The 11,775-nt window shown below is 46.5% G+C and overlaps 2 protein-coding genes across 2 annotated transcripts, besides 2 other annotated features; both read right to left on the minus strand.

Annotated features, from left to right (window-relative positions):
- Positions 1–726: 726 nt before the first annotated feature.
- Positions 727–2,319, minus strand: ACLA_095420 (GSK family serine/threonine-protein kinase; the record flags this gene model as incomplete). The annotated part of the gene is made up of 7 exons (XM_001270034.1): positions 727–860; positions 933–1,137; positions 1,192–1,385; positions 1,444–1,792; positions 1,875–1,958; positions 2,012–2,184; positions 2,274–2,319. 7 exons carry the CDS (start codon positions 2,317–2,319, stop codon positions 727–729), a joined length of 1,185 nt encoding a protein of 394 aa, XP_001270035.1.
- A 437-nt stretch (positions 2,320–2,756) lies between these two features.
- Positions 2,757–2,787: a microsatellite.
- Positions 2,757–2,815: a microsatellite.
- A 7,701-nt stretch (positions 2,816–10,516) lies between these two features.
- Positions 10,517–11,746, minus strand: tom40 (TOM complex pore protein TOM40; the record flags this gene model as incomplete). Its single annotated transcript, XM_001270035.1, has 3 exons — positions 10,517–10,624; positions 10,705–11,352; positions 11,435–11,746. The coding sequence occupies 3 exons, from the start codon at positions 11,744–11,746 to the stop codon at positions 10,517–10,519; spliced, it is 1,068 nt and encodes a 355-aa protein (XP_001270036.1).
- Positions 11,747–11,775: the final 29 nt, after the last annotated feature.

Below are 11,775 nucleotides of genomic sequence, written 5' to 3' on the forward strand. Positions count from 1 at the left end.
AAAGAAGGGGATCCTAAAGCTGCAAGTCAGGCCATGGCGACCTCCAGCACATACATCCAGAAGCACGTAGACACGCATGCCCATTGACACTCGCTTAGATGAAGAGTATGGTCGTTGGTGTGCCTCCCAGCCAAAGGTCCCTCACGATATCTTGGGAGTGTCCAGACGGTATTCATCACCTTGTACCTCTAAAGAGCCTAGGACTTGCGGCATTCTGGTTCCATGATCCCTTCAAAACGAGAAATGAAGCTATGCAAACTTTAAGTCCCGGAAGGCAGACTCGCACACTAAAGGGTATCACTTTTTTTCCTTTCCCAAGAGTTGTCTCAGACACCTCGAAACTCCAGACTATGACAATCCATCATCCCCATCACGTGAAACGGTCATGATGTACCACTGCCTCGAGGAAGCTGTTCCGGTCGCGACAAGGGTGTCAGCGTGTATTTCCCTCCCCCATTAGTTTTTTTTTTTTGGGTATTTTTCTTTCCCCTCTTTTCAGCTTTTCGAGACCCCGCCGTTTATCCTCCTACATCCTGAAGAGAAGCCAAACCTTTTAGACTCCCCGCCAATGATGTAGGCCTACACTTTCAACAGAACCGGTTCCGGTACAGAGACCGCGCGATGCGTAAAGTGGATGGAATTGCATGACATCATATTCTCGAGGACGCGGGCAGATAATGGCAGTAGGAAACAGGCGTGTACTTCGTAAAACACACACGTGTTGACTCAGTCAAGACGTGCCATCATCTCATCCTTGGTGAGCGGAGTGAAGTTATCAATGTCAAGTCCGCGAGCCTCGAGCGCAGGGCGTGCATGGGGAGGGACCAGGCGGCTGTTCAGTGCGGTAGCAATGGAAAGTTCTGCAAGAAAGAGAGAGTCAGCGGGAATCATGCAAGAGTACAGGGTGAACCTCAAGAAAGGGTCCAACAGACCATGTCTGGAGAAATCGAAAAGATTGGGAAGGTCACGGACGGCACCACCCGGGTGCCGGGAATCGGGCAGTCGCGTGTTAGGATCTCTGAGCTCGTCGAAGAACGGGTGGCACATCGCCTCGATCGCGGAAAGACGTTGAGTTGGCGTGTATTCCAGCAAAGCAGAGATCAAGTCAATAGCCTCATGGGGGGCTCTCCGGAACACCTGGAAAATGAAAATCAGTGCAATGGTCGCGAAGCCGATGAAAACAATACCCACCTTATTGAATGGATGAGGCTTGATCTGAGGGAACTTATGCTCCATGTAGTTGGGATTCATTGTACGAATTTGTTCCCGAGTAGGAGTACCTAGCACTTTGATAATTTCGACGAGTTGGTCAATTCCCGATTCCCCAGGGAAAAGTGGCTGCCCAAGCATCAATTCAGCCATGACACAACCCGTCGACCACACATCTTCGGAATCCGTTAGTAGTCTTACCAGCATCGATAAATCTAACCCAGAATAACATACCAATCTTCGTTGTGTAGTTAGTGGCGCCAAAGATCAATTCTGGCGCACGATAGTAGCGGGAACAGATATAAGAGACATTCGGTTCATTCTCTATCAGAATTTTGGCGGAACCAAAATCGCAGAGTTTGAGAATCCCAGTGCTCGGATCGAGCAAAAGGTTTTGCGGCTTGATATCACGGTGACAGATGCCTTGTGAATGAATGTATGCCAGAGAGCGGAACAGTTGATAGATGTACAGCTTGACTTCCAACATTGGCATGGTGGTCTTCAGCTTGTTGAAATACCGCGACGCCCGATAAACGGTCTCTGGTACGTATTCGAGAACGAGGTTCAGATACACTTCATCCTTCTACACATCGACGACAATGTTATTAGTATGGAGGGAGATAACCTGTAAGGGTTCTGGGAGGGGCGTAGGAAGAGTCGCATACCCTCTCGCCATTCGAGTAGTAGAAAGCTTTCAATTCTACAATGTTGGGATGACGGACGATCCGCATGATTTGTAACTCACGGTTCTAGGATGGTCAGCGAGAACATGGGGGAGTGAAGGAGTGATATGCACACATACTTTGAAACGCTTGTCTTGAAGGACCCTTTTGATGGCAGCATCCTCGCCGCTCGGCATCATTTTCGTTTGAAAGACCACACCGAACGACCCATTGCCCACAATTTTGCATTGTGTATACGAGATCTCTTTGGTCTCCCCGGTCAGTCCATCCTGGACCTTCTCGCGGACGACTTCTGCATGGTCGGAACAACAAAACAGTCAGTTCAACAGGCCAGAGCCGAGCATATCCAAACAATTGAGCCCGAATTTGATTATCTCTTACCGCCCATGCGCAGGTTCGAAAATACCCCAGATCTATTCTGTGACATCACGGGCGACTTGTGGGGATGGCAATAAGCGGGGGGTTAAGGCAGTGCTATCGAGAATATGGAGGACTGCACTTCAACAGTGGATGGCGGAAAGAAACGTAGAAACGAGTTTTGAAGTCCGTCTTGGGCAGAACTGTAGTCGGTGGTGGAGCACTGGCCAGGAGGAGAGGGGGGGGGGGGGGGGGTTTCGCTTTGGGATGGGCGGAATATCCGAACGGTGGATGTTGAGTGGAGGTGCGCGTGAGATGAAAGGTTGAGAGGCGGACTTGTGAACGGGCGAATCGCAGGATGGTAGACTGAGAGCAAGGACCAATGGACTTGAGTAGAGTGCCAAGAGTGCAGACACAAGACCACAGCAGGGAGCCCTCCAGAGAGAAGATCACGATCAGTTCCTCAAAAGCACAGAACAAGAGCAGAGTGATGGGAAGACCCAAGGGAAAAAAAAAAAAAAAAAAAAAAAAAAAAAAAAGAGGAGTTAAAAAAAAAAAAAGAAAAAGGGAAGAAGAGTTAAAATTGTGAAATGGGCGTTTGCAAACACCAGTTGTATCGAGAAAATGATGATGATGAAAGGGAGTAATGGCGGACAAGAAATTACAATGGGGGAGACGATCTTCAAAAGGGAGGGAAAGGAGGAGGAAGAAAGAGGAAGATGAGCGAGGGAGAGGCACAGAGACAGAGAGTGAAAGTCCGGAGTAAGTAGTCAGTAGTAGTAGGAGTAAGTTAGTTAGGTTAGTAGGTAGTTAGTTAGCAGGTGACGTTGATGGAGCGACGAAGCCCGAACACGCGAGGGCTGCAGGAACGCGGGAATAAAGCACTTGGGAGAAGAGGATTAAAAGCAAGGAACAATCAAAGCTAACTCCAGCCAAATTAGAAGATTCTGAAATCTGAATGTTGAGAGAGAGATTTAGGGACTCAAAAGATCCATCCAGCATGAAGGGGATAGGAGAGAGCAAGTTATGACTTTTTGACAGCAATAATAATCGGTAGGGGAAATGAGAATAATGGAGTTGTTTCGGGAGGATTGCACAAGAGCAAACTGAGGTAGTAAGTTCCGATACGGTTGTGCTGGAGCTGGAGGAGGCAATATTTGGGGGAGAATGGAGGAGGGGGCGGGACTACTGCTATGATCATTTAGTGTACTTCAACTACTTTTGTCATAATTTAACTATTATTCTCCCCCTTGACTAGTGAGAGCAAGTGAACGAAGTAGGATAGAAATATACCTAGGAGACTAGATAGTAGATAGTAGTAGCATTGATAATAATCCTAACAATAAATAATGATAATACAGAAAAGAAATATGAATGCGCATTGGAATCATTCCATGGAGTGTACCTGTGGCAGTGTGTGGGGAGGAGGCGACAAATTGTGGATGATAATGATGATGACGATGCTGATAGAGGAAAGGAATCGATGGATACCTTCACCAAAGTACTATTATTGGCACAGTTAACCATTACAAGTTTTTTTGCTGATTTTGATGTCGATGGAGACTGGAGAGCTTATCTGTTCTGCCCTTTGAGGATAATTGCTGCTGAGAGAAGAATGAGGTTTCTGTAGATACTGCCTGACCAGTGGAGGGAGTCGGAAATGAGGGGCATATGCGACTATCCATTGTATATGTATGTATGATTACAATACCATACAAGCACTGAGGTAATGGTGGAAGGTATGGGTACTGTAACTCCACTGGTAGGTTGCTCAGGATGGATATGGCGCTACCAGTGGGTATTTCCCTTACAGGAAGTAAGGTACATCTTTTAGATATTCAGTAGATATTATAGAAGTTGTGTACACATAGCATAGGCTAGGTGAGTTGTAGTAAATGTAGGTAGCACCCCTCTTTGGTGTATATTGATGAATAGTAAGGATAAATACCTTCAACTTCACTGTTCCTGAGCAGAGTTACAGAAGAAACCAAGAAAGTTGAAACTTGAAATTGTATTCATACCTACTCCACAATACCTTCAGTCGGTACCTAGCAGGTGAGGTCCATGTAGATACTGTAGATAGTACGGAGTACTAAGGGCTAAGGTACCTGGTACTAACTATCTACCAAGTACCAACAGCACACGAGCCACCTTGTACTTTGTACTTTGTAGGCTAAGTAGCTCTATCAGTATTTGAGCTACAGCCCAGTGTGGGACCGTCAGGATTATTGAGTCCAAGTAGGTTAATGCCGGACTGGGATAGTATGACCGTGGACGCCCATTCACAGACCAGATGACCTGTGCCCACTGCCCCAAGCTCAATTCGAGAATTTCGAAATTCGGACAGAGAAACTCGATAGTCGACATACATTATTAACATACCATAGCGTCTGAATGCTGGGTGATATTAATGCGGCTAACCCAAAAGAATGAAATAAATAAAATAAACCAATCTGTGTTACATGATTACATTCATTACTTCAAGAAAGTAAACAAAGGCAAAGGGAAATCAAAGTCCAATGTAAATACCCAAGTCAAATAATCAACTCGCCAAGTTATTAACAGTATTACTACGTATTTAGTACGTACTACTATTTGCTCTTTTTTTGAGACTATTCATCATAGTACATACTGCCCTGGGAGCTAAGAAACGACCCAGAAGCCTGATCACATGGCACATACACACTATGGTATTTTGAGCTTGGTCCCTTCGTCATTGATTTCTTCCTTTTCCGTGCCTGGACACTTCCTGCATACCATACCATCCATTTCAACTCGTGACTTGATGCTCTAATTTCAAAAAAGGATCAGGATGATCACCTGATTCACTTTGTCTACAATTGTTCTTAATTATTCTGTTGGACATTAGAAACAAAGTCCATCCGCGGGTGATAAGAGCATTAAACAACAAGCAATAATGGCACTTGGCTAAGTCACTTGGTTCCCATTGCACCTAGCTGTTGCACTTATCACTACCATGATCGAGTCCTTTCTTGTTCTTGTGGCCACTCAATTTGATGGAATTTGACTACCTGCCATAGCCAAGAGTCATGCTACCTCACATGCCTATATGATACTTAGTCGTAGTATCCAACTACTACCTATGTATCTAGTAGCTCCTATGGACTTACAGAGTATAGTAGAGCTGGATTATGGATACCACTTGGAGCTTGGATGGACGCCATGTGTCTGGTCTTTCGAGTGTCAAGTGACCAGCCATGATTTTCACTGGAACCGTTTTGATTGGCCGCTCTTCCAAGTCTCCCGATGTGTGACAGTTACGGAATCGGTGGCATTTGGCACCTTACCGGTCAGGGATCTAGATTTCACTGTTCAGTTGACCTACATGATGATATTATTGTTATTTTTATTGCTATCAGCCTGGATTGAACCACTGTGCGGACTGCGGACTACGGAGTAGGCAGGTGGCATACCTACCCATTACTCAGGTTCTTAGAACGAGAGTATCGAGTATTGAGTATTGATTTTATCAAGTACGTACTGACGGGTATTTCATGTACATATGCAGTCAGAGCGGAAGTCCTCCACTGGGAAAGGCTCCATATTATTTCATGGTTAAAATGAAATCTGCTTGTCAAATGACCAAACTGTCTCTGGAAGTCCATGGCTGAAGCTTGGTGGGCTGCGCCACATTTTTGTTCTATCAGGTACCTAACTCTACTACTACTGACTACCCTCAGGACTCTAGACTCTCTGTCTCTGCGCTCTGCAGTAATGACATCCTTATTTATATAGATACTTGGCCAGCAGTATCTCAATATTATCCTCCAAGTAGTTAGTAGTGTGATGGAAGCTGGAGAACAACTACAGCCAATGCCATTCGGGGCCTCTCGTGCACTTATTAAACTCTGCTATCATGCTTACAGAGTGCGAGCCAATACCAACATAACTCAGACATCTTGATGGGGAAGGGTATCTAGGGGCCCGACTCAAGGAGTCTGGACAATTCGGAGTTGGCACGACTCTCCAGTCCTCCAAGACCTAGGCACCATGATCGGTTGCCCGACTACCTGGCATCCAATGTGCCAGATCCTAGGTGACTAGAACAGCCCCCATGATATTCGATCTGTGGATCCGATAAAAAGCAATCACTCTTTTTGTCCTTTGGCAACCTGTCAGGCTTGGAGTGTTGAAAGACTACAGAAATATATTCTTCCAACCCTTAAGTCCTGGTCGATGGTCTTTTCGAAGCTGGGAAAATGACTCCCCTGCAATGATTAATTATTATAAGAATGTCTCTAAGTCCACCAAGCTTAGGATGGATGATTCTGAAACACTGATTACCATGGATCCAAGATAGCCTTTTCGAGTCGCTCAGACCCTGCTTAATGTTGATCAAAACAGATCTGCTGTCTCAACTGTCATGCGAGTTCATTTGCAATCATTTCTCGGCGGCCTTGGGCCAATTCCACAAGTTACACTACGTAGATTCTGGCTCATGAGTATCATGGTGGCATCATACTTATAACTCGAACCGTTTAGCCTAGAGGCTCAGAAGGTAAGAAGTTTTCTTTCAATATAGATTATACAAGCTACCTAGATCTATACATAACATGTCCGAAGATATGCGTCTCTTTCATCAAGAAACCGAAGTCATTGTCCTCATAGGTCACATTGCACAGCTCGGTACATGTACTTGGTTGTTCGGTCTTGAGTTTCAGTTCCATTCTTCGACGCCAGGATACTTGATACACAGACAGAGCAATGGCTGACAAGTGCTACGGGGATGTTGAAGTCCAAGTATATAGAGATATTCTAGAGCGGATTCTTAGGTAAGGTAATACTCCGTACATAGTTGAAGATGAATTACACGTACATTACTAGATACCAATTGCTGTCTCGTACCACACTGAACAGTCCTCAAACTTGGTACTAACTGGGAATTCCTCAGATCAGCCAAATATTGGTTGACAAACAATTTCACAGAATAATCATAAATGATTACAACTGGTGATCATGCTTGGTCCATACAAGTGGGCTCATTTTTACAGATCCCTGGTTCGCTAGGGTGTTCATTTCGGGCCCTTTGAACCGGTCGGTGGGCACGGAGTCAGGAGGCAAGTAGGTAGGGTAGGGTAGGTTGCTTTGGCTGCATAGTGCATAGATAGTGCATATGCTTTGTATTCCATACGGGTCACCGGGACCCAAAGGACAGTCAGCAGATCAATCGGCTGTTGGGTCATTTTTCCGCGGTCGTCTCGATCTCGAGTTTGATAGTGATAGAAATCATAGAATTGTTGCACTCAGGCCAGTAGCATAAAGACTTCAACGCACTACGGAGTACAAGCACTGCGATTATTGTAATTATTATTGAGCTCGAGGAAACAATTTTTTTTTTGACCGCTCCACCAGTTCGCAGTTCTGTGGAATGTGGATGAACAAGTCAGCAGTGGGAGAGTAGCATGACCATTTAAATGGCGAGCAAACTTCAGCTTGGACCCTCCGCTTCCTTCATCCCAGCCGAAGTAGTTATATCTGTCTACCAGTCTATCTATCCGGATTCTAGTGTCTACCGACGAGAGGATTGCTCGACTGTTTCAGAATTCAAGACGTTCCACCTCGTGGGGTTTACCCTAGGGCCCTTGTTAGTTGTTCCTGACTTGGGATTCCAGTGCGCACATAGGGCATGTTGGGAGGACTTGCTTATGGGTTAATGCAGTAGACAAGCAGCGACACTAATTGATGAGATGAATCCGACTTGAACTATTCGATGCAGACTCGATATGGCATTGAACCATACTTACAGGGGGTAGATTGCTGGGCTGTTCCTTTTTCGTTGTTGCTGCCAATCACTGCGACAAAAAATGGCTGATCTTCTTAATAATATCTCTACCGCTGATCCCTAAATCATGCCATAGCAGCCACCGAATTAACAACAATCTCTTCTAAACCTACAGGCTACAAGCTACAAGACTACAACGCCTTTTGTTTTTGTGTCTCGAATCTCGATCTCAGTCTGAAGGTCTTACTGCGTCTGCAGGAAGAATGTCGCCCGCCCAACAAGGCAACGACACAGCCGGCAGCCGATCCTGAAACCTGCACTGTTCATGCCTACTGCTCGCCACACAGATAGCGTCTCAATACCTCTGCATTGGCGTAAGAGAGCAGCCAATCGTCTCCCGGCTAATGTACTCTGTATGCTGGTCTCTGATTCTTTTTGGGACACTTTTTGCTTCCGGACCCTTGTCTGACAGATGCAAACGAAAAGAAGGAATCATGCATCGGTACCTTATCCAGTGTAACGACTCTAGACGTGTACCAATTACCGAGTAGTATTGAGGAGCACTAGGTAACTAAATGGGAAATTTGGTGTTCATAGTCAACCTATGAATAATGATAATTCCAGGGAGAAAACATGTCGTCTCCATCCAGGTGGTACAATAACCGAGATTTGGATGTTTTGTTACTTTTGAGGATTTCGACTAGGGGTTGATGATGTCACAGTGGAGTTGCATACATTCGAGCCTGCGCCTGTCTTCCTATCCACGACTGTCCTGAATCCTGATACTCCGTCCATCTACGAAGTACTCCGTACCTAACGGCCCTACCTACTATTATTTATTTATACTAGAGGTATAGGGGACCGCCCCAGTAGTCGATCCCTGGTGGACACTTGTTTCATTCATGGTACTGACTACTGATTGTGAGTTGACGGTGTCCAAAATCCCATCTACACAGACACCCAGCAATTTGTTCGGCTCCGAAGACTCCTGTTGCCACAGTACGGATTCAATGCCTTCACCATCTTGCATATGTAGTTAGCATGGGTTTGCTCTACTTTGTCTGGTCTATGAAAAAAAGGCTTCAAGAATGGGCGTAGCATGAGCTTCCGTAATGGCTGGAGGAGCCATTGGGCAAGCCTCCCCCCCTCCTCGAAAATGTTGAAAATACCTTAAGCAGCTTCAGCAAAGATGATTGGAATGGTGCTCCTACCTTAGCTCAGGGAATCGGAAAGTACTTCAAAGTAGCCAGCATCAGAAAGGGCGCTATCTTGAGCCACAGTCGGGGGGGGGATGGCTGCAGTGTCCTATCTCTCGTTCAAGTGTCAATGTTATGAAGTATCGCCGAGAAGTTTTAGACTTTTCCAGTGGGGAGGAAGCTGGATAGTCCACATATTATAATTGGGCGGCACGGTCGAATCATCGACCTGTGCTGCAGCTTGTTGCTTCAGGTGTGATGGGACTTGGGAGTAGTTACTGAGCAGGAGCTTAGTTGGTAGGCGACCTTGGCTCCCTGTACCTGCGGAATAATAGTAAGAGCAATGGACACATTCACATACCTATCAAAGGTGGCTAGGTACTCTATTGGATGTATAGCTAGATTACCGTATTCGGCTCCGTACTTATATGTGGCATTTGTTTAAAGCAAGTCTACCGACATCCATCCACGTCGGGGAGTTCATACTCATGGCCTTGCAAAGGGGGCGTTGGGTAGAACTGTGAAGCTCAGTCAGCGTCTCGGCTTTTTGCGATGAAAGTCGGTTTCAATGTGACAAGAACTTGTGCTTCTTCGCTTCCTGGACTGGCTTCAAACCAGGAACTGACATACGGTAGGGCTTTTAGGTTAGGGAAATCAGCAGGCCGTTCTGCTGTGCTCACCGCGACATGGGGAGATTGTTCTTGAGCATGAGTTGAAACTCGGACATGTCCAACTGCTGGCAGAAAAGACAAGCCTGGGGGGTGACTTTTTGCCTGGAATAAGAGGGGATAACTTGAACTCAGAAGGTCGGGTGAATAGATGATATCTTACACTTGACCTTGAGTAAGCAATGCGCAAACTTGTTTTACATTGCCCCTTCTATGGTGCATAAACATACAACAACAGCTTCCCCGCTAGTGCTTCCATGCGCATCTCATACTCTGCAGTCCCATCAACAAGCCAAGATCGCCATCAAAGTAGGTGTGGTAACAATAAGGACAAGGAAAGGGCCAACAGTCTCACAGATAAAGCCATGACACGGGATCCGGGAGAAGATAAAAGGTAACTTGCGATAAATCGAACATGGATCTATACAAAATTTGGTTCCATGGCGCCAAATGACCGCCTCCCTGCACCAGCAAATCGCATTCAAAGGCATAACCGGGGTGATACACCATCTCCCAGATATAGGTACACGGGGAGAGTGAAGAACTAATAAAACACAAAGAGAAAAAATGTTTTAAGCTGGATGGCGGGAAGAGCGATAGCTCCGGTTTCTCACAGCCAAGTGAGCCCGATTAACTCCAGCTATGCTTTGGAAAGAGAACTTAGAAAGGAGGAGGAACCATGCCCTGGGCCTCGATCTTCTCCTGCTGCTCCATCAATTCCTCGCCAGCGATCTCGAGGGACACAGCAAGACCGAGCTTAGCAGTTTGCTATTGTACACAAGTCGTATTAGTAACCAGCTTCACATCCCTGATTCCACAAATGGATCATGCAAATGAAGAAAACTTACCTTAGCCTGATCAATTTCGCCAGCAAAAGTAAGGGAGATGGGCATAGCAATGCGCTTCTCCAGCAGGCAGCTCACCTTGCCAGCGCTGTCGACCTGGGCACGGAATGTGGATGCCCGGAAATCGTACTTGGCGCCGATGGAGGTAGTACCGTCTCTGCTAGGTCCGCCCATCATAACCGCAGCGGCGCTGGGAGCAAACTGAAGGTTCATATCGACACCGGCCTCAACTCGCTCAGAAAGCTTCTTCCAGTAGGAGGCTGTGAAGACACCCTGAGCCTGAAGCTGAGCACTGGCAATCCAGTCGTTGGCCTTGTATCTAGCGCAGTACGAGAGAGCGGTCTCCGGACGAGTGTTCATACCCTGACGCTGCCAGATCGCTTCAAAACCGAGAGCCAGACTGGGAGTGATAGACTGAAGATAGCTTCCGACGAAGATTCCTGTAAGACCGCCGTCGAGGCACGAAGGGTTGAAGGCCTTGAGGGATGCAGAGAAGTCATCACCGGTGTAGTCATTGTCGATCTGCAGAAGACCTTGGCTGGCTCCAGCCATGATCTGAGTGTTGGTCTTAGTGACCAACTTGGGATTCCACCGATAGTTGAACACAGCAGCGAGAGCGCCATCACTTCCAAAGTTGCCCTGCATGAAGACCTATTGAAATGACGTGTTCTTAGCAAACGAATTCGAGCCGTGTATTCAGATAGGAAGAATCCTCAAGGTTAGTGAAGCATACCTTAGGAGTTCCGTACATGGCCGAAAAGGCATATGGAGGCAGATTGCCGGAAGAACCCATCGAGAACGCATGCGAGACACGGAACAGGGGAGACATGCCGAAAACCTTTGTCAAGTCCGCACGAAGACCGGAGAACATGAAGTTCGACAGCAGAACCTCCTTTTGCACCTCTCTGGCGATGTTATCCACAGTACCTGGATTGGACAGGCCGAGGGCCGCCCTTCGCTCGGAGAACGAGTTGTATGCATTGTTAACAGCACCGACGACGGAATTCTCCACAAGGAAGGAAGGGAGAGCTAAGTATTCGGCCATTGTGAAGAACTCTGTATGTTTATTGAGCC

The sequence above is a fragment of the Aspergillus clavatus genome, genomic scaffold, assembly GCF_000002715.2.
Source record: "Aspergillus clavatus NRRL 1 1099423829804 genomic scaffold, whole genome shotgun sequence".
Taxonomy (NCBI): Eukaryota; Fungi; Ascomycota; class Eurotiomycetes; order Eurotiales; family Aspergillaceae; genus Aspergillus; species Aspergillus clavatus.